The 19,618-nt window shown below is 46.7% G+C and overlaps 2 protein-coding genes and 2 non-coding genes across 4 annotated transcripts; all 4 read left to right on the top strand.

The window, feature by feature from the left end:
• Positions 1–6: 6 nt before the first annotated feature.
• TRIM52 (tripartite motif containing 52) lies at positions 7–2,575 on the top strand. The gene is given in 2 exon segments (XM_028498806.1): positions 7–292; positions 294–2,575. Coding segments are annotated over 2 exon segments (822 nt in total). The 5' UTR covers positions 7–70; the 3' UTR covers positions 894–2,575.
• Positions 2,576–13,544: 10,969 nt separating this feature from the next.
• RACK1 (receptor for activated C kinase 1) lies at positions 13,545–18,186 on the top strand. The gene is made up of 8 exons (XM_007117569.4): positions 13,545–13,783; positions 14,792–14,963; positions 15,495–15,642; positions 15,894–15,989; positions 16,406–16,516; positions 16,951–17,091; positions 17,602–17,712; positions 18,076–18,186. The coding sequence occupies exons 1-8, from the start codon at positions 13,675–13,677 to the stop codon at positions 18,139–18,141; spliced, it is 954 nt and encodes a 317-aa protein (XP_007117631.1). The 5' UTR covers positions 13,545–13,674; the 3' UTR covers positions 18,142–18,186.
• Positions 14,046–14,113, top strand: LOC112067667 (small nucleolar RNA SNORD95). Its single transcript, XR_002893402.1, has one exon. It is a non-coding gene; the product is annotated as a small nucleolar RNA SNORD95 (small nucleolar RNA).
• Positions 15,256–15,334, top strand: LOC112067664 (small nucleolar RNA SNORD96 family). The gene has a single exon (XR_002893400.1). It is a non-coding gene; the product is annotated as a small nucleolar RNA SNORD96 family (small nucleolar RNA).
• Positions 18,187–19,618: the final 1,432 nt, after the last annotated feature.

Below are 19,618 nucleotides of genomic sequence, written 5' to 3'. Positions count from 1 at the left end.
GGCCTGCAGGTGTGTCCCCCGCTTCTCAGCTGTGAGCTGACGCATCCATACCAACCGGCAGCGCGTTAAGATGGCTGGCTCTGCCGCTGCTCCCAGCACCTTGCAGATACTTCAGGAGGAAGCGGTGTGTGCCATCTGCCTGGATTACTTCAAGGATCCCATGTCCATCGGCTGCGGGCATAACTTCTGCCGAGGGTGTGTGACGCAGCTGTGGGGCAAGGAAGATGATGAGGAAGTCAGGGACGAAGAGGAAGATGAAGATGAATGGGAGGAGGACAACGAGGCGGTGGGGGCCGTCGGTGGGGGCCGTCGGTGGATGGAGCAACTCCATTCGAGAGGTTTTATACCAGGGGAATGCTGACGAGGAGTTGTTCCAGGACCAAGAGGATGATGAACTCTGGGACGGTGACGGTGGCGTAAGGGATTGGGACAACGTGGATTATGTGTGGGACCAGGAGGAAGAAGAGGAGGATACGGACTATTACCTGGGAGGCGTGAGACATGACCTGAGAACTGACGTCTACCCAGAAGAAGAGGAGGAGATATTGGAAGAATACGATGAGGAAGACCAAGAGCTGTATCCTGACACTCACCTGCCTCCTCCCCCGGCCCCTCCACGGCAGTTCACCTGCCCCCAATGCCAGAAGAGCTTTACGCGTCGCAGCTTTCGTCGCAACTTGCAGCTGGCCAACATGGTCCAGATAATTCGCCAGATGTGCCCCACTCCTAATCGAGGGAGCCAGGGGAATGATCAGGGCATCTGCTCCAAACACCAAGAAGCTCTGAAACTATTCTGTGAGGTGGACAAAGAGGCTATCTGTGTGGTGTGTCGAGAATCCAGGAGCCACAAACAGGACAGTGTGGTGCCAATGGAGGAAGTGGTTCATGAGTAAAAGGTGAGCGGCATGAGGGAATGTGGGATTTGAAGGGAGTGGAGGAGAAACCAGGGGACTTGGGACTTGGTAGTTGAGCCTCTTCTTTTGTGAGGGATGGGGCACAGGGTGGAGAGAGATGGGCATATGTGGACGGAGACATTGGCTGAGGCTGACTGGCTTCCCCAGAGGAAACTGAGTAAAGACAAAAAACAGTAACTGGGAGCTAACCACTGTTGTTACTCCCTTTCAATCTACCGAAGTATAAGGGGGTATAAGTGACAGACCCCCCCCACCCCCAGTACTTAATTTCCCTCTGATGTGAGTCCTGAGTCTACACCTGACCAAGACTCGGGGATCCTTAATACATAGGAATGGAAAGCCACAGTACTTGTAGATAACATACATTCAGGACGTCAGCACAAGCAGTGTCAAAACAGAGGACTAATACTGGTTACACCAAAAAGCCAGGTGTGATTCCTGGACTAATAAGAGCAACTGGACACACCCACCCTCCCAAAGTCTGGGGTCACTTTCCCACCTTCAGTAGGGCCCATTTTCCCTGTAGAGAAAGGCAGAGGGCATAAACATCTTTGATGGATCAGAATAAACCTCTTGGCCTGATCACTTTCCTTACCTGGTATTTTATCAGAGTGGAAGTAGTTAAGGATTTAGGATCAGATGACCTGGCTCTGCAATTTAAGGTCTAATGTTGAGCAAGTCTCAACCTCTTAGCTTTACTTTTCCCCTAGGCTTGTTAAGATTAAAAGAGATCATATATGTGAAAGTATTTTATAAACCATAAAGCGCTGAACAGATGTTTCTTTAGTTTGGCTTTCCTCTAGTTTCCTTTCATTTCTTTGGGTTCTGATTTGGTTAATACCTTGCTTTCTAGGCCTGATCTGAGTATTAGAAAATTGTCTCAATGACAGCATGAATACTGTCAAAAAGCCTAGATGGATGTGACTCCTAGCAGCACCCAAGGAGGGAGAGGTTGTCTTCAAGTCCATAAAAGTCTTATAATCAATAGCAACTGCTCACGTCTTAGTAGTGCTTTACAGTTTATAAAATGTATTTCCTCATGTTCTTCTACAGCAGTGGTTTTCAAACCATAGATTTTGACCAATTAGTGGGTCTTAAAATAAATGGATTATGCCCAGCATTATTTTTAAATGAAACAGAAGAGAAAATATCAGAGTGCATGGGAGCACAGTAAGGGTAAGTATTGTTTTATGAAACTTTTAAATTATATGTACACAGGTGTATACTTGGTTTCAAAACGCAAAGAGAACACTGCCTTACAGGCATTATAGTTTAGATAATATCATCACCCCCCCCCCACCAGTTTCACAGCAAGTGCACAGTTAAGACACAAATCTTCACTACAAACCACTGCTAATTCCATCATATTAATATGATTTAAGGATAAACCCTACTACCATGCTTTCCCCCCAGGGTAATAATTAAGTTTGCTTATAGAAGAAACTATGTCCTATATTTCTGGGTTTTGGTACATTGAAGCTGAGGAGAGGAGGTAACCTTTCATTACTCTGCTAGGATTTTTCTAGAAAGGATTTTGAAACCAAAAATTTAATTGAAAGCCAATTTAGACAAGAGAAGAGGTGGTCTTTTCATCTGGGGAGGCCAGCTAACACTCATTTGAAACCTCAGAAGTTATTTATAAAGCACCTTAGTAAGTATAAACAGCAAAATCAAGTTAACAAATAGGAGATAATCCCTTTCAAAATATGTAATATTAAAAAAAATAATAAAACTTTTATTTTCAAACATATACCAGAACTTAGGTTGATGGTGTTACCAAACATAGGAGTTACACTGAAGACGTAAAAATTATGTAGGCTATGTGTAAACTGATATTAACTGACACATTCTTTCATTCTTTATACAGTTGATAGTTTTGTCACTTCCTTTCATTGGTAAACATGCACCTTACAGTAGCATGATTTAGAATCATAGTATACAAAACTCTCACAATAGTAGTTAACATTATATGGAACTATTTTTATATAATGGTTTATTTAATATGCTATACATTAGCCACCACACAGTTCTGGTTATGTTAAATTCTCTCTTGTCGGCTACTAATTCAACAAAATTTTAATCTTACTTTGGAGGTGATCAAGCTTTTTTAGCTTTAGGGGCTATGAGTCGGGAGTTGTTACTCATAGACTCAAGGAATAGGTCAGTGATTTTCAGGAATAGAAAAGAAAGGCATTCTCTCCCCCTCCCTTCACACATTATATCAGCATTGCAGGGTATGGGGAGAGTTATCATTTATAAAATCATATTTAGTATTATGTTAAAAAGAAAAAAGATTGAATTTTTCATAATATAAGAAATAATTGGAAAGAACTCCTTGGCTGGTGGGAATACAAAGATGGAGCAAGAATCATTCAGAGTAAGGCCTATTGTCAATGAGGTGTATAACTAGTTGGATACCCAGAGATGTTTGTTGTGGATATGGTGCCATTTATACTGCTATTCCTTAAAGTTTAATTTTGTATAAGAAGAGGCTTTTTAGCTCTGAAAAATTTACTTATTTACATCTTCCATTTTGTCCATCCCACGAGTTAGAGTTCGTCTTGACTCATCAAGCTAGGATCAGAGAATTATGAAAATAAGATCATTTAGATTGACCAAGGGCACCATTAAATGGTGTCAGGTTTTAGGTGGCAGACGGGCGTATAAAAAGAAAATGAACAAAGATTTCACTTGTTGAGGCTTAGGCATAACTGGATGCCTGTATTGCCCTGCCACCCAGCTGCCGCTGATAAAATCATTCATCGCTCTGCAAGAGCGACCAGATGCTTCCATCATCAGTACTCCTTGTTTTTCTGTTTTCTCCTTTGAGGTAGCTAAAGATGGCAGCCAAAAATTTTTTGAGGCTTTTATCAAGTATGGATTCTTGTATGATGCAGAAGATAGGGTCAACTTCTTCAGCTGAGTTATATGAAAGTGTTGGGCAGTGACACATGCCAAACACTGTTAAGGTTATGCCACTAAAACCAGTATTCTGCAAAGCACAATTCTCTGCAGTTTTAAGATTGGACAGTATTGGAATATTAACAGGAATCTTCAAAGGCAATGAAAGCTTACTATTAAATAGCCCTTTTAATTGCAAAGGAGAAAAAAATGGAGAAACTTGTGAAACCTTGCATTCCGAATGCTGCCACAACTTTGAGAGGAAATTGAGGAATTCCAGAATTACTTCATCGACTTCTGCATCTGAACTCTGAATTCACTGACTGAGCATATCAAACGTCAGGTTTTAAAAAAAACAGCTCATCCTTCTTTGCTATTAGTTGAGATTAATCTACTGATGAAGAAAATTGTGCTTTGCTTGTGTTCAGAATAAGGCTTTAAAAACTGTGGATGTGCTATTCTCACTAAGCGAGCACTAAAGACAATATTTTTGAAGTTGTATGAAATGAACTTAGTTGGAAGAAAAAAATTATAGGAGCATATGTTGGTGGTGCTACAGCAATGACATGTTTTAGATATGGGTCTTTGTCAAAAATTCAAGAAAACTGGCATTCAAGATGTACTACAGGGCTTCCCTGGTGGCGCAGTGGTTAAGAATCCGCCTGCCAATGCAGGGAACACGGGTTCGAGCCCTGGTCCGGGAAGATCCCACATGCCGCGAAGCAACTAAGCCCGTGTGCCACAACTACTGAGGCTGCGCTCTAGAGCCCATGAGCCACAACTACTGAGCCCGCATGCCACAACTACTGAAGGCCGTGCGCCTAGAACCTGTGCTCCGCAACAAGAGAAGCCACCGCAGTGAGAAGCCTGCACACCGCAATGAAGAAGAGTAGCCCCCGCTCACCGTAACTAGAGAAGGCCTGCGCACAGCAACAAAGACCCAACACAGACAAAAAATAAATAAATAAATAAATTTATTTTTTTTTAAAAAAAAGAAAGATGTACTGCAGCAGTCACCACCAAGCATCGACTTCCATCAGTCTGCCCATAATCTACTGCCCATAATCTACTGGAAATCTTAAGCCTTGCTGTCAGCATAACTGTTGTGAAAAATAGTACATTTGATCCCAGTTTGCCTTGGTTTTCGAAGATCTGAATGCTGTTGAGAGTGTTTACTGTCACATACTGAGGTTCCTTGGTTGTCAAAGAACCTAGGTCAGCTGAATTTATGGACAGAACTGATTTTGGGACACCTGTGATAAAGAATCTGTACTTTCAAACTTCAAAAATTAAAATTCAAGCATAATTTAACACATTGAAGCTTAAAATACATTGACCCTGAAATGTCAAGGGGCAAACACCAACATCACTGCTCATTATGAAATACTGTAAGTACTTGCCAAAAATCTAGGTACAGATAGCAAACTCATGCTAAAAATGTCTTTATTTTCTTGGCCAATCTTTAGAGAATGGGATACATGAATGTTATTTCCAGGAAAGGAAGAAAGAGAGAAGGAAGGAAGGAAAGAAAAGGAAGGAAAAGGAAGGTAGGAAGGGAATCTAAAACTATTTTGGGTGATGTGTTCTTGACCTTGTTCTTGAAACCTACCTGCGGTAGCTTTTGGGAAGAATGTTTCACACTGATGTTCAATCCTCACTGGAAAAACTTCAGGAGGAGTTTGTGGAACTCAAAGTCTGATTGTTTTGACTAGAAACTTTCAGACTTTAATCCATTTGTTATTCCATTTTCTCCTTATATCTTAACAGCTTTTTTTTTTTGGTATAACTAACTGGGGGAGAAAATACTGCAAGAGTGTTGTCAAAGCAGCTTGTGTTTTGTTGCATCTTCTACGCCATCCAGGAAAGAAAAGTTAAGGCTTAATAGTGACATGGTTATTACATCATCTGAATAAATTTTTGCCTTCCAAAATTACCATTGCTTTGATTAATTTTAATCATGAAACTTAATTTTGAAATTTTAAATAACACTGAAGGAGAGAGAATGTGAGATGTTAAGGTGTATGGAAAGTAAAGGTGTGGGTTACAAAAACATTGAGAAAAACTGATATATATCTATATGCACCAGACGCTCATCTGTTTATTGAATGTCTTCCCTACTAGGTTCAGCTGTTAACTGCTGTATCACAAATCAGACTGTTTAAACTTGCTCCTCTCTACTCCTGTGGCTGTACCCTGGACCTCATCTTCACACAGACTTGCTACACATCTGAAATCCTGAACTCCAGTTGCACCATCACCTTAGCTTTTAGCATTCTAGTGCAGTTAAACACACTCCAGTTACACCTGCCCTTCATCTTTATGGCGGTCACTGTTGCACTGACTCCTGATTTTTTTCCTTCCCAATTTATCAGACACTTGTTAGCCTTACTTACTATCCTTCTGACCCTGGACTGCATGATTAGTCTTGGCACGAAGAACTGATCCATGTTGTGGTCTAGACCAGGGTTTCTCAACCTCAGCAGTCTTGACATTTTGAGTGAGATAGTTCTTTGCTTTGGGACGTGGGGGATGTCCTGTGCATTCAAGGATGCTTAGTAGCATCCATGGACTCTACCCACTAGATGTATGTAGCACTCCTCCACCATTGTGACAACGCCAAATGTCTTGGGGAGGGGTGGTGCAAAAGCATCCCTGGTTGAGAACCACTTGTCTAGTCTCAGGGAAAACTGGTCTTATCTACAGACGTGCCATTACTAGCCTCACTTAGGCCCTATAGCCAGTGCCTAGCACAGGTGTTCAAAAGTGTTCAGTGGAAGAACAGCCTCACCTATCTGGAATTTTATTAAATGTAGCTTTAGCATCAGTGGATTAATTGATATGACTCCCACTTCTCCCAGCTCTTGGCATACAGGTGGCAGGGTCAACAGGCCTTTTGTAAACATTAGAGCTGCCTATATCACTGCCATCAAGGACTTAAACAGATAAAGCAGTATATGAAATTGAGATCTAGAAACAATTAGTAAGAAAAGGCAATCACTTCAGCTATTCCTTAGTTTCAGCAGGGCCATAGGGCAATTGTTTAGTTTGGTTTTTTAAGTATTATTCAGAACTTATAGATAAGACTAGAGCCTCTCTGTTCCTGTCAGACTGGGAGAAGCCCTGGGCTGATACATATTATATAACATCAGCCCTTAAAGCACTTCCTTAAAATCTAAGGCTCCTCCTTAGACTGGCCATCAACCTCTGGCCCCTGTGCCATGCCTTCTGAAACCTTTGTAGGACCAAGAGATTCTATGCTGTTTCCCACCCCTAATCCCTGACCACCTTTGAAAGCTATCCTATAACCGTGAAGTTATCACAAATATTTATTGACTGATAAAATAGGATTACAAAAAGGGGGAGACAGGGACACTAGCCCTCTATACCAGCTCTAAAAGGACTTTCTGCAATGATGGAAGTGTTCTAAACCTGTGCTATGCAATATAGTAGAGGTACCACTGGCTACATATGACTTGAGCTCTTGAAACGTGACAAGTGCAACTCAGGAACCGAATTTTTCATTGTATTTAATTTTAATTAATTTTAAATAGTCATATATGGCTAGTGGCTGTCAAATCATGTTGAACTGTACAGTTCTATACAAAAAAGGCAGGTTGAATTCTGGTCCTTCCTAGGACCCTCAGGAGTAGTAAAGTCCAAAGGCAAGAAGAAAAAGGAGAAGTAAGACAAGTTTCTTTTCTCAATCAGGAAAGAGATGGCTGTAAGGTGATATTTTTAGGTATAAAAAGAGAAAAGGCAGCTCTCTCTCTCTCTTTTTTTTTAATCTGACCAAAATGGCCTTGAGCCAGTTACAGTTGTGATCCATGGGGATCACATGTAAGAGATGTGACAGGGGAGAACTCTAGTGAAAAGCAGCTAAAAAAACCCCCATTACCCCCTTCCCAAAAAGAGCTGGGGCTAGAACCTCAAAACAGGAGGAGTATAAGTATAAATAAGGTTTTATTTGGTGCCTGACTTTTGGAAAATGGGATGAGGGGCAGAACCTAGTATTAAAGCAGGTAAGTAGGTTCTTCCCTTTCTCCTTTCACACTAGATCCTGACAGAAGGTGGTGAGGAGGTCTTGGAGTCCTGGAAGGGAAAGCAGTTTGTGCTGGCAGTGTTAATGAGAGAAGATGAAGTGAGAGGTTCTAAGAATAACAGGGCTGAAGAGGAGACTGTGAGAGCTAAAGGTAATGATAAATTTAACTTTTAATGATAGTGTCTGCCCACAAACTAGAGTCCTCAGAGGTATAGTATGAGAATCTGGGGCTTGGGGAAACAGCTCATCTGTGTATGTGGGAAGTATAGGAGGAGATGCCACAAGGCTCCTGTTACTAGGAGACCTGCTACTCTTCTCCCCAACTATCCCCCTTCCAAAAAGGGGGGAAAATGGATACCTCAGGGATTTGAATTAGATATAGCCTTAAAGAACAGGGAGGTTCATTCCTCCATATCTATCTCACTAACTGAGGTTCATGCTTAGGCCTTCCTTGCCTTTTCCCCCATCCTAAAGGACTCAGATCCAGAGTTGGTCAGAGTCTTCTGGTCGACAATTCCACTTGGCATCTAGCAGGGCCCCTGCAAAGATAAATGGGGATCCAGGTGGCCTGCAAGAGGGCCTCTTCCGTTGCGGAGCACAGGCTCCGGACGCGCAGGCCCAGCGGCCATGGCTCACGGGCCCAGCTGCTCCGCGGCACGTGGGATCCTCCCAGACCGGGGCGCGAACCCAGTTCCCCTGCATCGGCAGGCGGACGCGCAACCACTGCGCCACCAGGGAAGCCCCCCCACACCCCTTTTTTGTCTACCATTTCCTAGGCATATAAAATCCTTTCTCTCCCCTCTGTAGCAAAGGATGGAATTTCTCAGCAGGCTCTGGCTATTTAACCCAGGTGTGAGCAGGGAAGGGTTATGAGAGCTGAGGGCTCTCTCCTCAGCTCTCATATCTTGTAGTGAGCTAGCTAGCCTCAATGTTCCATTTCAACATAATCTCCTGACCCTGGTTCATATGAAATCCTCTTCCTGGTAAAAAGCCGAGAATAGGCACCTTGGGTCACCTTTTGTTTCTCCCTGCCACCTAATGCTGCTTTAAATCCTTTAACAAGGCAAGAAGCTTGCCTTCTGCTGGCATTTCTTATAGTCCTGCCTGGAATATAGCCACCTGACCAGATCATGCCCACTTTCATAGCCTCTGACTCTGCACATCTGCTACAGCACCCAGGCCCTGGGGAATCCCACAGTCCCTCTAGCAGGGAAGACCCAATAGAATGCCTTAGCAGTTTTCTGGGTGACTGTTAGACCTCAGATTACTGGCTAAGATGGACAAGGAATCTTTTTCAAGAGACATTAAAAAATGGCATGTGATTTCTTCATAAGATCTGTTCCCAGCATTGATTTAATGCCACATCCCCACCTCACTACGAAGAATGGAACAGAACCTATAATTACAGTCTCACATTTCCTTGTCTCCGGCCTTTTTGAGCTTAATTCTTTAGGCCTCAATCATTAAATAGCTTCTGTATTCAGAACCTGACTCTAGACCCTGGAGTAAAGGAAGCAGGGTAGAGATGGATTGGAAGAGATGGTCAACCCCTCACTCATAAGGCCTTTGGTTAAGTCCTCTGTCCTTTCCTTTGTAAGACTCATAATCCTCTAGGAGACCCTCCTGTCCAGCTTCTGAACTCTACTTGTTTCTAGTCTTACTCCTCCAACCTAGCCTTCACTCTGACTACAGCCTTTCAGTAAAATCAAGGCTAGGCAGGAGAGAGATGAGATAATCCTAAAGAGACTGTCCTTGGCTTCAGGACAAAAGCACTAGGGTTCCCTGCCCACCTTGGATTTCACTCTACTTTCCTTCTTGAAACCATCACTCCCAAACTTGTGCATGCAAACCACCGGCACACCTCGTCCCCCAGGCTGATCCCTCTGCCAGGAGCGCCCTCCCTTTAACTACTTGCCCCTAACTACTCAGCCTGGGAGGCTGGCCACCAAGATTAGAATCTTCCTCATACCAAACCCTCTACCAGGTGCTGGGAATGCAACATGTGAGCAGAAACAGCCTAGTCCCTGTCCTTAGGGCACTCAGAGGAGACGGTGGCAGAATTTAAATGAGACCCAACAAACACTGCACCACCACTATGACAGCATGAAATAAAGGAGCCTGACCTACATCTGAGGGTCACAGAGGGCTTCCCAGATGTGGCAACCGGAGCTGAGACCTGAAGGAAGCTTAGATTTAACTAAGGAAAGGGGGGTTAGACACGGTGGGCCTTCCAGGCAGAAGAACAATGTGTGTTCTGTGTGGGAGAGAACTGATGAGTTGGAGGAGCAAGGGAGGGCCAATGTAGTCACAGCAACAGAGTATGGGGCATGCCAGAGCCAACCACACTGAATCCGCAGAAGGACAGTAAAATGAAGGGAAACCGCCTGCCCAGGGCAGGCAGTCAGCAGGCCCTCTGGTCCTGGCCACACACCTTTCCCTCAGTCCCTTACCCAGCACCTACAGAAGCCCTCATCTCAGCATTCAAGGGAAGACCTCTCTCACTTCTTGAATGCTTGCAAGAGGGGATGGAGGCCTCTGCTCCTGGAGATCATGGGCCTCTGGCAAGAAGCCTAAGGGGCTCTTTCCAGCTGTGTGGGTCCTGGGGGCTCCCTTCAGAAAAGGAATAGTGAGACAGACTTCCTTAGGAGAGCCTCTCCAATTTCTTCCGTGGGATTCTTACTTTGTGTGGAATGGAGGTGGTGCCCGTCGGGACGGGAAAGATGGGGCAGCCCAGGGGCTCAGATGATAAGTGGGTGAGACAACACTAAACTCGGGGCCAGGACCAGTTCTGCCTATAGGGCGTGGGCGGCCTGGAGAAGTGGGAAGATGGCTTGGAGGAGAGCTGAATCTTCCCCAAAGGGCAGGTGAGAGCAGGCTTCCACCTCCCTGAGGTTGGAGAAAAGATGCCCTAGGTGAGAAGGAAGAGGCCTGGAGGCCAGGCCCAACCTGGCTAGGGTAGTTAGTAGACTTTGTTGTGAAAGGCACAGCTGATTCTCAAACTATCCAGCAGTGGAGGGACATCACTCTGCTGGAAGGGGCCAGGCTCCCTTTGCTAACCAAGAGTGAACCTACAGATTCCTACTTGAGAGGAGTGAGGAGACCAGGTGGACCCTAACCGGGCCAAGCGAGGACCTGGATGCCCAGCAGGGAGCCATGGATGCCCTTGAGGGAAGCGGGTGTGGATGGGGCTCAACTGCAGCTGGGGCTGGGCAGGAAAGGCTGCTCCACCCCCCCACCCCCGCTGGAGCTACTGCCAGAGGTCCCCAGCATCCCCAGGGCTGGGGCAAGGCCTCCTCCGGCTAAAGACTGTCTTTCAGTGGCATTATGGCCTGCTGGCCTACCCTCCAAGAAAGGATAGGCCAGGTGGTGGCTGGAGGAAAACTCTGAAGTGGAAAGCCTGAATCCTGCAGGGTCTCTGGTCGACAGGAAATTCCACTACATCCCATTTCTCTCTCTCCTCCACTGGCATCACTGGCTTAGTCCTGGTGGGCTCCAGGGCAAAACCTGAATTCCCTCCTTGGCCCCATAGGAGGCGGCGCTGCAAGAATCGTCTCAAGAGTAGAGACAAGTGTGGGGAGAGGCCTGCGGGTCGGGAAAGGCACCTTCAAGGGTCTCGGCCCAGAGGCAGGGCAAGGAGGACTTGGGAGGGGCTGGGCAGAGGTGGGCTGGGGAACCCGGGAGGGCAGGGCTTATCTGGGAGGCTTCTGGAAAAGAGTCTAGTGTTACAGAAAGGTCCCATCTTTGAGCCGGCGTGAAGGACCTGGGTGGCTCCTTTTAAACCTAGTCTCCTGGTGTCCTACCTCAGGGATGCGGATTCCACAGGGGCACCCCGGGCAAAGTTCAAGCAACAGAGAGCCGAATGAGGTTTCTCGAGGGGAAAAATGTAATAATGTGATTGACTGATGGCGTCTTTGGAGAGTGGAGGTAGGAGGTGGAGGAGCCATTGTTCTTGAGGGCAGAGAGGAGATGCTGTGCAACACATCTCACATTCCACACTGAGATGACCAAGAATCGCTCACCTCTCCACTGTGCTGAGTGCCCTTTGGGGCGCAGGCACGGCGGGAGTTGTGGGCAGCGAGCTGGATACTGGGGTGAGTAAACGCAAGGGTCTACCACGACCACAGGAGAAACAAAACACGTGGGTGGGGGTAGAGTTCAGTGTTGGAAACGCGACAGGATAGGCAGGTGGGGGCGCCATGGAGGCAGGTGATGTACAAGCCTGGAAGCCTTAAAGAACAGTCGTTAGGCTATGGAAGAGCCCAGCGTGGCTGTGGAGAAAGGCAGGGGTCTGCAGGGGACCAGGAGAGTAGCTGCCCTCAAGGGACGGATTCCGGCCTTCTTCGCACACTTGAGTGGCCATAACCCACAGCAGCTTTGCCATTGCCCCTCGCCTTTTTTCCCAAGGCAGGCGTTCTAGCACGGCTTTCCAAGGTCCTTCCCCCAGACTGCGAGGCCCTCAGTCAACTGCCCCCCACCTCCATCTCATTGTTTTGGTCCCCACGGCCTCCAACGCTCCATCTCTGTACTTTTGCACTGACTCTTCCCTCCGATGGGAACATTATCCCCCCCCCATAAATTCTCAGGGCTTTCTCCCACATCTTCCCGTCTTTGTTAAAATCTCCCCCTCGAGTTCTCTTCTCCCCATCCCATCGGATGTAAACTCAAAAAACAACGAAGAAACAGGTACGTTTTATCTTGTTCACAGCTGTATTCCCAAGACCTAAAATAGGGTCTGGTACCCAAGAGGTGCTCACTAAGTTGCGTGCATTTACTCTGCCAGGCATTTTTCTGGGCGTTCTACCTATATTAACCCACTTACTCTCCACACCATGTGAGGTAGGTACTATTATTCCCAACCTCATTTCACAGATGAGAAAATAAAAGTTAATACATGTTACCAACAGGAACGAAATACTTGGGCACGCCTGGACCCGCAAACCCCTCACCTTTCTGTGAGTGGTTTGGCCCGAGTACCGAGAAGTCAGAACCCGGAGGTCCTTCCTCTTGAGGCCTTTCAGTTTCTGCGAGAGCTCTCCGCGCTCTTGCCTAGGCGGGAGCGGGCTACTGTCCAGCAGCCCACAGACTGATTTTTCCTTCATCCCCGGTTTTCCGCTCCGTAACCCATTCCTGCCTTAGTCCTGGGTGGACTAAGTCTTTCCGGGCATGGAGTTCCTCAACCAAAACCATCAGAGCATCAATCTCTTGAGGGAAGAGTTGCCCCACCCCGCGCGCAAGGAAATCTGTTAGGGTTTAATAGTTCACCTAAGCACAGTTTATTTTTAAAATTTAATACCGTATTTTTCACATTGCCCACCGTTACTCACAGTTGCGCCCACGAAATTACGCTCCCTCTCCGCTGCCCTCCAAGCCACCAAGCGGAAAGGGCGGGGTTCGCGCTGAGCCACGTAGGGACAGTGAAGACGCTAGGCGATCCTTACGGGAATGGGGCGTGCACTTTATCTCTTACGCTTCTTAGACCTCATGCCCCAACCGTGAGGAGCCTTTTTTAAATATTCGGGCGTGTTGGTTTCGGAATGTATTTGTAAGGTGTTGCCAAATTATGTTGCGCGGCGGAGGAGACCATGAGGCCTTATTATTTTACATCCCACCGTGCACTACACGGCGCCACCATCTTGAGCAGAAGTGAATTATAGGAGGGCGCCATTTTGCTCGAGAGGGCGGATATTTCCGGTTCCGGCGCGGAGCTGCTCGCTCTTTTTCTCCGCAGGGCCGCGGCAGGAACGTGTGTGTGGGGGTCGTCTCTCTGAGCTATCCAGTTCCATCCTTGTCGCTGCGGCGACACCCGCACCCTCCGCCGTCATGACTGAACAGATGACCCTTCGTGGCACCCTCAAGGGCCACAACGGCTGGGTGACCCAGATCGCTACCACTCCCCAGTTCCCGGACATGATACTGTCCGCCTCTCGAGGTACGGCTGAGGTGCCAGGTAGAGGATTGAGGGTTAGGGGGCGTTGCGCGCGTCGCGTGACTGGGCCCGTGGGCCGCGAGTTGGGGTGTGAGTTGACCCCTGCCTAGGTGTCAGCATGGCTAAACCCGTGAGGCGTCCCCACTTTGCAGACTCGGAAACACGGATGGCTGCCGGGAGGGTTGCACGGTTGGGGGCTTTTTAAAAATCTCTGGCCCCCTAATCCGCGTGTGTGGCTGTGTGCCCAGGAGCCTATGGGTCGGGCGGCGCGGTGATGAACCCAACATGCCATCTGAGTGCCCATGCTGAAACCCAGAGGCTGTTTCTGAGCTGCCGCCCGGCCGTCTACTCGGTGGGAAGTGGGGGGACTCTACGGAGAACTTCGTGACACCAGTCTCACGGGTAACCGGGTCTGCCCATTGTGCTCTGGGTTTTCTTATTCACTGTGTACCTGGTTGCCTTTGGAGACTTCTTGTGCCTTGCGTTTCCGCCCACGCCATTTAAAAATGGATCATCTAAGGCTAGGATCATGTCTGGCCCTTAATAGGAAAGCTTGTTGAGTGGAACACCTTGCAGGGAAAGCATGCAGTCCTGTAGCACCTAAAGTGACTTCTAATTTCAGCACTTCTTGCAGCCCTCAGCAGTAGTCTCTGGAGGCCCACAGCTAGTCTTCCCACACCCAGGCTGCTGTGTTCATGCATTAGACCTCAGAAAATACTTAAAATAGACGTTGAATTGGTCTGAATCTCCAAAAGGGGCATGCATAACCTGGTAAAGTTGCACACACCTGAGTTAAATTCTCAGGGTACCACTTAGCTCTACTTGACTCTTGAATAGAGAGTCACTTGGATTTGGCTAGCAACTGCACTCATAGCCTGTAGTTCCCCTACCCCCTAAATGCCCTTAATTTATCTTGTGAGCCCACCAGTCACCTTGAGGCATTATCCAGTCGGTCAGAGGGTGGGCCGTGGGGTTTCTCACTGGGTTTTCTTCTGTTTTACCTGCCCTTAGATAAGACCATCATCATGTGGAAGCTGACCAGAGATGAGACCAACTACGGTATCCCACAGCGTGCTCTTCGGGGTCACTCCCACTTTGTTAGTGACGTGGTCATCTCCTCAGATGGCCAGTTTGCCCTCTCAGGCTCCTGGGATGGAACCCTTCGCCTCTGGGATCTCACAACGCAAGTAGCTGCTCTGGGGCACTGGGGGAAAGCTGGGTAGAAATGAGGTAGATAATATCTGGAAGTGGTTTCCCAGGGGTGATTGGGTTCGTTGTGGGAACTATAAGGCAGAGAATACCTGGAGAAGATAGTTGTGGTTGTTTGGCCACCCTCCTTGTTTTTAATGTTATACTGAATTGCTGAGGAGCGGTCTGGCTGAGCAGTTTTATCAGATATTGCACTTGGGAGTAGGCAAAGTTTGACCGTGTTGTGTGCTGGTAGCTCAGTCTTTGGATGGTCAGGCATAACGGAGGATCCTGGTGATGAGAGGTGACATTGTCAGCCAATCCCCACATGGGAGTGAGGACATGTCCTGCAATTCTGAAGGGATTCTCTGGCATATTCTCGGCCAAGGGCCTGCTGTTATCAAAGCCATGTCCAGGGTTGTGTGAGTGATGCCGCTCCACTGGGAGAGGAACCAGGCCAGGGAAACAGTCTGTGTAAGAATGTTTGCAAAGTCGGTCTAGAGAGTAACCACGTCCTTCCTCTCAGGGGCACCACCACGCGCCGATTTGTAGGCCATACCAAGGATGTGCTGAGTGTGGCCTTCTCTTCTGACAACCGGCAAATTGTCTCTGGCTCCCGAGATAAAACCATCAAGCTATGGAATACTCTGGGTGTATGCAAATATACTGTCCAGGTAAAGTGAAGGGACGTGTAGGGAGTACATGTTGAACACTTTCTCCCACCCTTTCTTAATGGTGCCTTTATATGGTGATTTCAAGCCTCATCTGGAACCTAAAGGGCTTCTGTCAATCTTAAAGGTTTGGGTTCTGAAAGTATTAATACAAGACTGTCAACATACGTCCCACGTAACTGAGGGGAGGGGTGGGGGTCTACAGTTTCATGGGACAAGACAGTTTCTCCTTATTTCCTTTCCATCCTTTGCAGGATGAGAGCCACTCAGAGTGGGTGTCTTGTGTCCGCTTCTCGCCCAACAGCAGCAATCCCATTATTGTCTCCTGTGGCTGGGACAAGCTGGTCAAGGTGAGCTTGGACCCAGGGTGTAAGGCCTTTACCAACCAGAATGTGTTCCCACTGCCTTCCAGTTGGTCACTCTGAAAGCTTTGTCCTCAACTGACCATTATCTTCTTGATATTTTCTCATTACAGGCCATTAAATTTTGACATTTGGTCTGAAGTAGCTAATTGGGAACCCAGAGTCCCTTGTAAGATGGCAACACAGAAAGCTTTTTTTTTTTTTCTTTCAGTTTTAATCCTCATTGTCTTTACGTGGCCAAGACACATTCTTTGACCTTTTTTTTTGTTACTGATAGAATGGAAATTGGCTATTCTATCCAGGAATACTTTTAAACACGGTGCCATGCCTCTTATTTGAGCTGAGCCCTCTTGACCCTGATGGATCCCCAGGCCAGGTTCTTCACCTATGACCCACAATTTCAGGTATGGAACTTGGCAAACTGTAAGCTGAAGACCAATCACATTGGCCACACAGGCTACCTGAACACTGTGACCGTCTCTCCAGATGGATCCCTCTGTGCTTCTGGAGGCAAGGTATTCGGAGGCCAGGAGTCTCCTACTCAGTGGGGGACAGTGTCTTAGAATACCTAAGATAATGAGATAGCAATTTAAGAGTAAATGTTTCTGAAGAACATTCTGAAAACGACGTAGATACGGTATGCTCTTTAAAACATCGTTTTCTGTGAAGCTGGTTTCTTAAAGCTGCTGATGAGATTAGGATCCTGTGTTTTTGGAGCTTATACTGATGCATTTTGAAGTTGTCAGAGACTCTTTATAGGGTTAGTGAGGTGTCATGTATTAAAGGAAAAGCATACAGAGATAAATGTTGATACTTGAGAAATTGGCTTTTGGGAGGTCAGGGTACTGTGATAAGCAGTTAAGAATTAAGGCAGAATCTCGAGATAAGGTGGGTGGGAATAACATCCAGAAGAAGTCACATTGTCCTGACTCGTGCCTTGTCCACCCAGGATGGCCAGGCCATGTTGTGGGACCTCAACGAAGGCAAGCACCTTTACACGCTAGATGGTGGGGACATCATCAATGCCCTGTGCTTCAGTCCCAACCGCTACTGGCTCTGTGCTGCTACAGGCCCTAGCATCAAGATCTGGGTGAGTGTGGGCTGCAATTGAGGCCAGATACCTGGCTCTGCAAGCCCCGGCAATGTTATTTCCCAATGTGTCATCTGGCTCACTGGTGGGATTTGAACTTCCTGAACAACTGAACCATCACACTGCCAATGGACACCTGAGAAGAATGAGTAAAGCTTCTTGGGATTGGGATTTGCAGTGGTGGGAGATCTCTGCCTACTGAAAAAGAAGGATGACCAAGTATAGCAATTTACTCAACCTCAGCACAGTTGACACTTTGGGTAATCCATTGTTGGAAGAGGCAGTCTCGTGCACTTTAGGATGTGTAACAGCCTCCCAGGCCTCTACTTCCCACAAGATGCCTGTAGCAAATTAGTGGCAAACAAAAATGCCTCTTGGCATTGCCAACTGTCCCCACGGCGGCAAAAAATTCATTCTCTTTTGAGAATTGCTAAATTACAGATCAAAGAGGCTTTTGAGAGTGGCATTGAAGTGCTGAGTGTCCTCACCCTGGTTTTACCCCTTCCCTAGGACTTGGAGGGCAAAATCATTGTAGATGAACTGAAGCAAGAAGTTATCAGTACCAGCAGCAAGGCAGAGCCGCCTCAGTGTACCTCTCTGGCCTGGTCTGCTGATGGCCAGGTAAGTGGGTCTGTCCTCAGGTGATTCAGCTTTTAACCTTTCTCACTTTCTGCTCATCAGCCATTTACAGAACCAGTGTCTTTGACATAAGTAAAATGATTGCTTATTGTTATTTTACTGACACAGTGTCAGTAGGAAGATTGTGGTCCATGGGGCAGTGGTTACCTGTCTTCAATTAAGGCCTTGATTAACTTGACCAGTTTACAAACCTGTGAGTGCTTACTGCCAGCTGTTGCTTCCTCTAGGAATACGTAATCAACCGTGAATAGTACTGGGTGATTAAAGAGAAGGGCCATCTTTGTTGCTCTAGCAGGCCTGTAGAATTCCATGGCTCTGACTTAACCTGTCATTTCTCCCTTGCAGACTCTGTTTGCTGGCTACACAGACAACCTGGTGCGAGTGTGGCAGGTGACCATCGGCACCCGCTAAAAACATAGGAGAGCTTTAAAAATTAAAAAAACTGGTTTTCTTTTATAGTGAGTGTCTTCTCTGAAAACTTCCTGAAACTCCTCAGGTTTGTGCAGTCTGCATCAGGTTGGGGCTCTGGTTAAAAAGGTTTTGCTTTTCTTGTTTTAATCCTTTAAGGCAGCGCTCCCCAACCTTTTTGACAGCAGGGACTTGTTTCCTGGAAGGCACTTTTTCCAGGGACCGGGGTTTGGGGAGAGGTTGGTGGTTTGGGCGGTAATGTGAGCAATGGGGAGCAGCAGACCAAAGCTTCCTTGCTTGCCCGCCACTCACCAGAGGTTGGGGACCCCTGCTTCAAGGCAAGGCAACTCACCAGAAGAGCTGCTGTGTAATGACTCCTTTGCACTCCTTCCATAATTGAAGATTTTAAATAGTGTGGGATGGTCTGGAGGTGTTAATAAATATAATTGCAGAGATGGCTTTTCTTCAAGTGGCAGCTAAATGACAAATGTGCAGCATATTGAGGTCTCTAACGTATACCCTCCAACTCATAATGGCAATGAGTCTTTTCTTTGACTTCAATTTAGTGGGACTTCAACTAGATATAATGACATATAAAAAGACTTTGGAGATGTAGTGTGCCTGAGTCTTGGGCTTGAGGGCCATGGTATGGTATGAAGTCTGATAGCAGTGGTAGAAAAGTGGCAAATGATCTTCAAGTAGTTATTCTGAGGGGCCTAGGCGGGGTATTCAAATGGAGGAGGGTAAGATTTATACCTCAGTCTGTTGAAACAGAATCACACCTGATAGGGAAGATACAATTAATCTGTCCTCCATTTGGTGGCATCTCCTTACTTTATACTTTTCTAAAGGAGTGGACTCCACAAAAGCAGCAAATAAACTTTTTATTTCCGCAACACGACCCATCTTCCCTTTCCCCCAGGAGCATAAATTGACCCCAGCCATCAAAGCAGAGGACAAAAGCTGATAAGTGACAGAAGGCAAAGGGTTACTAGAAAAATAGATTCTGCCCAAGGCTCTCCTCCCAGGGATTCAAATCCCTGTCCCCAGGTTCCCCTCCAGGGCTCACCAAATGGAGGGAACTAAGCACAAGAAGAGAGGCTGGAAACCTGACAAAAGGAACTCCACTGAACAAAAGGGAAAGGAGCCTGGCAGTGAAGACCTGAGGGTTTGGGGAGGGGAGGAGCTTTGCTCCTAGATTAAGTGCTGAAAAAAAGGAAGGGGGGGAGGAATAATTTATTGGGTGATGTGATGTATATAGTTTTGATCATGCCGACCTTTCCAGATCTCTCACTGAAGCTAAATTCTGGCCAGTCTATGGAGGTAGAAATTGGGGATGGAAGGAAAATTAGAATCCTTCGTACTTCCCCCAGAGAGTAGACTGTTTATTATCTAGGTCTACCCTTTTCCTAGCCTGCCTCCCCCAAAAAAGCTTCCAAATCCCTTAGCTAAAATTTGCATCAGGGAATGGAATTGGAAA

Source organism: Physeter macrocephalus, chromosome 2 (genome assembly GCF_002837175.3).
Source record: "Physeter macrocephalus isolate SW-GA chromosome 2, ASM283717v5, whole genome shotgun sequence".
Classification (NCBI taxonomy): domain Eukaryota; kingdom Metazoa; phylum Chordata; class Mammalia; order Artiodactyla; family Physeteridae; genus Physeter; species Physeter macrocephalus.
The sequence above is the reverse complement of the archived record's forward strand: the minus strand, read 5'-3'. Positions and strand labels throughout refer to the sequence as shown.

Bases quoted from the DNA above. Each gene is read 5' to 3' on its own strand.
- RACK1 (XM_007117569.4), top strand. From the start codon at position 13,675: ATGACTGAACAGATGACCCTTCGTGGCACCCTCAAGGGCCACAACGGC. The intron at 15,643-15,893 runs GTAAAGTGAAGG...CATCCTTTGCAG, and splicing joins TATGCAAATATACTGTCCAG to GATGAGAGCCACTCAGAGTG. The intron at 17,092-17,601 runs GTGAGTGTGGGC...CCCCTTCCCTAG, and splicing joins GCCCTAGCATCAAGATCTGG to GACTTGGAGGGCAAAATCAT.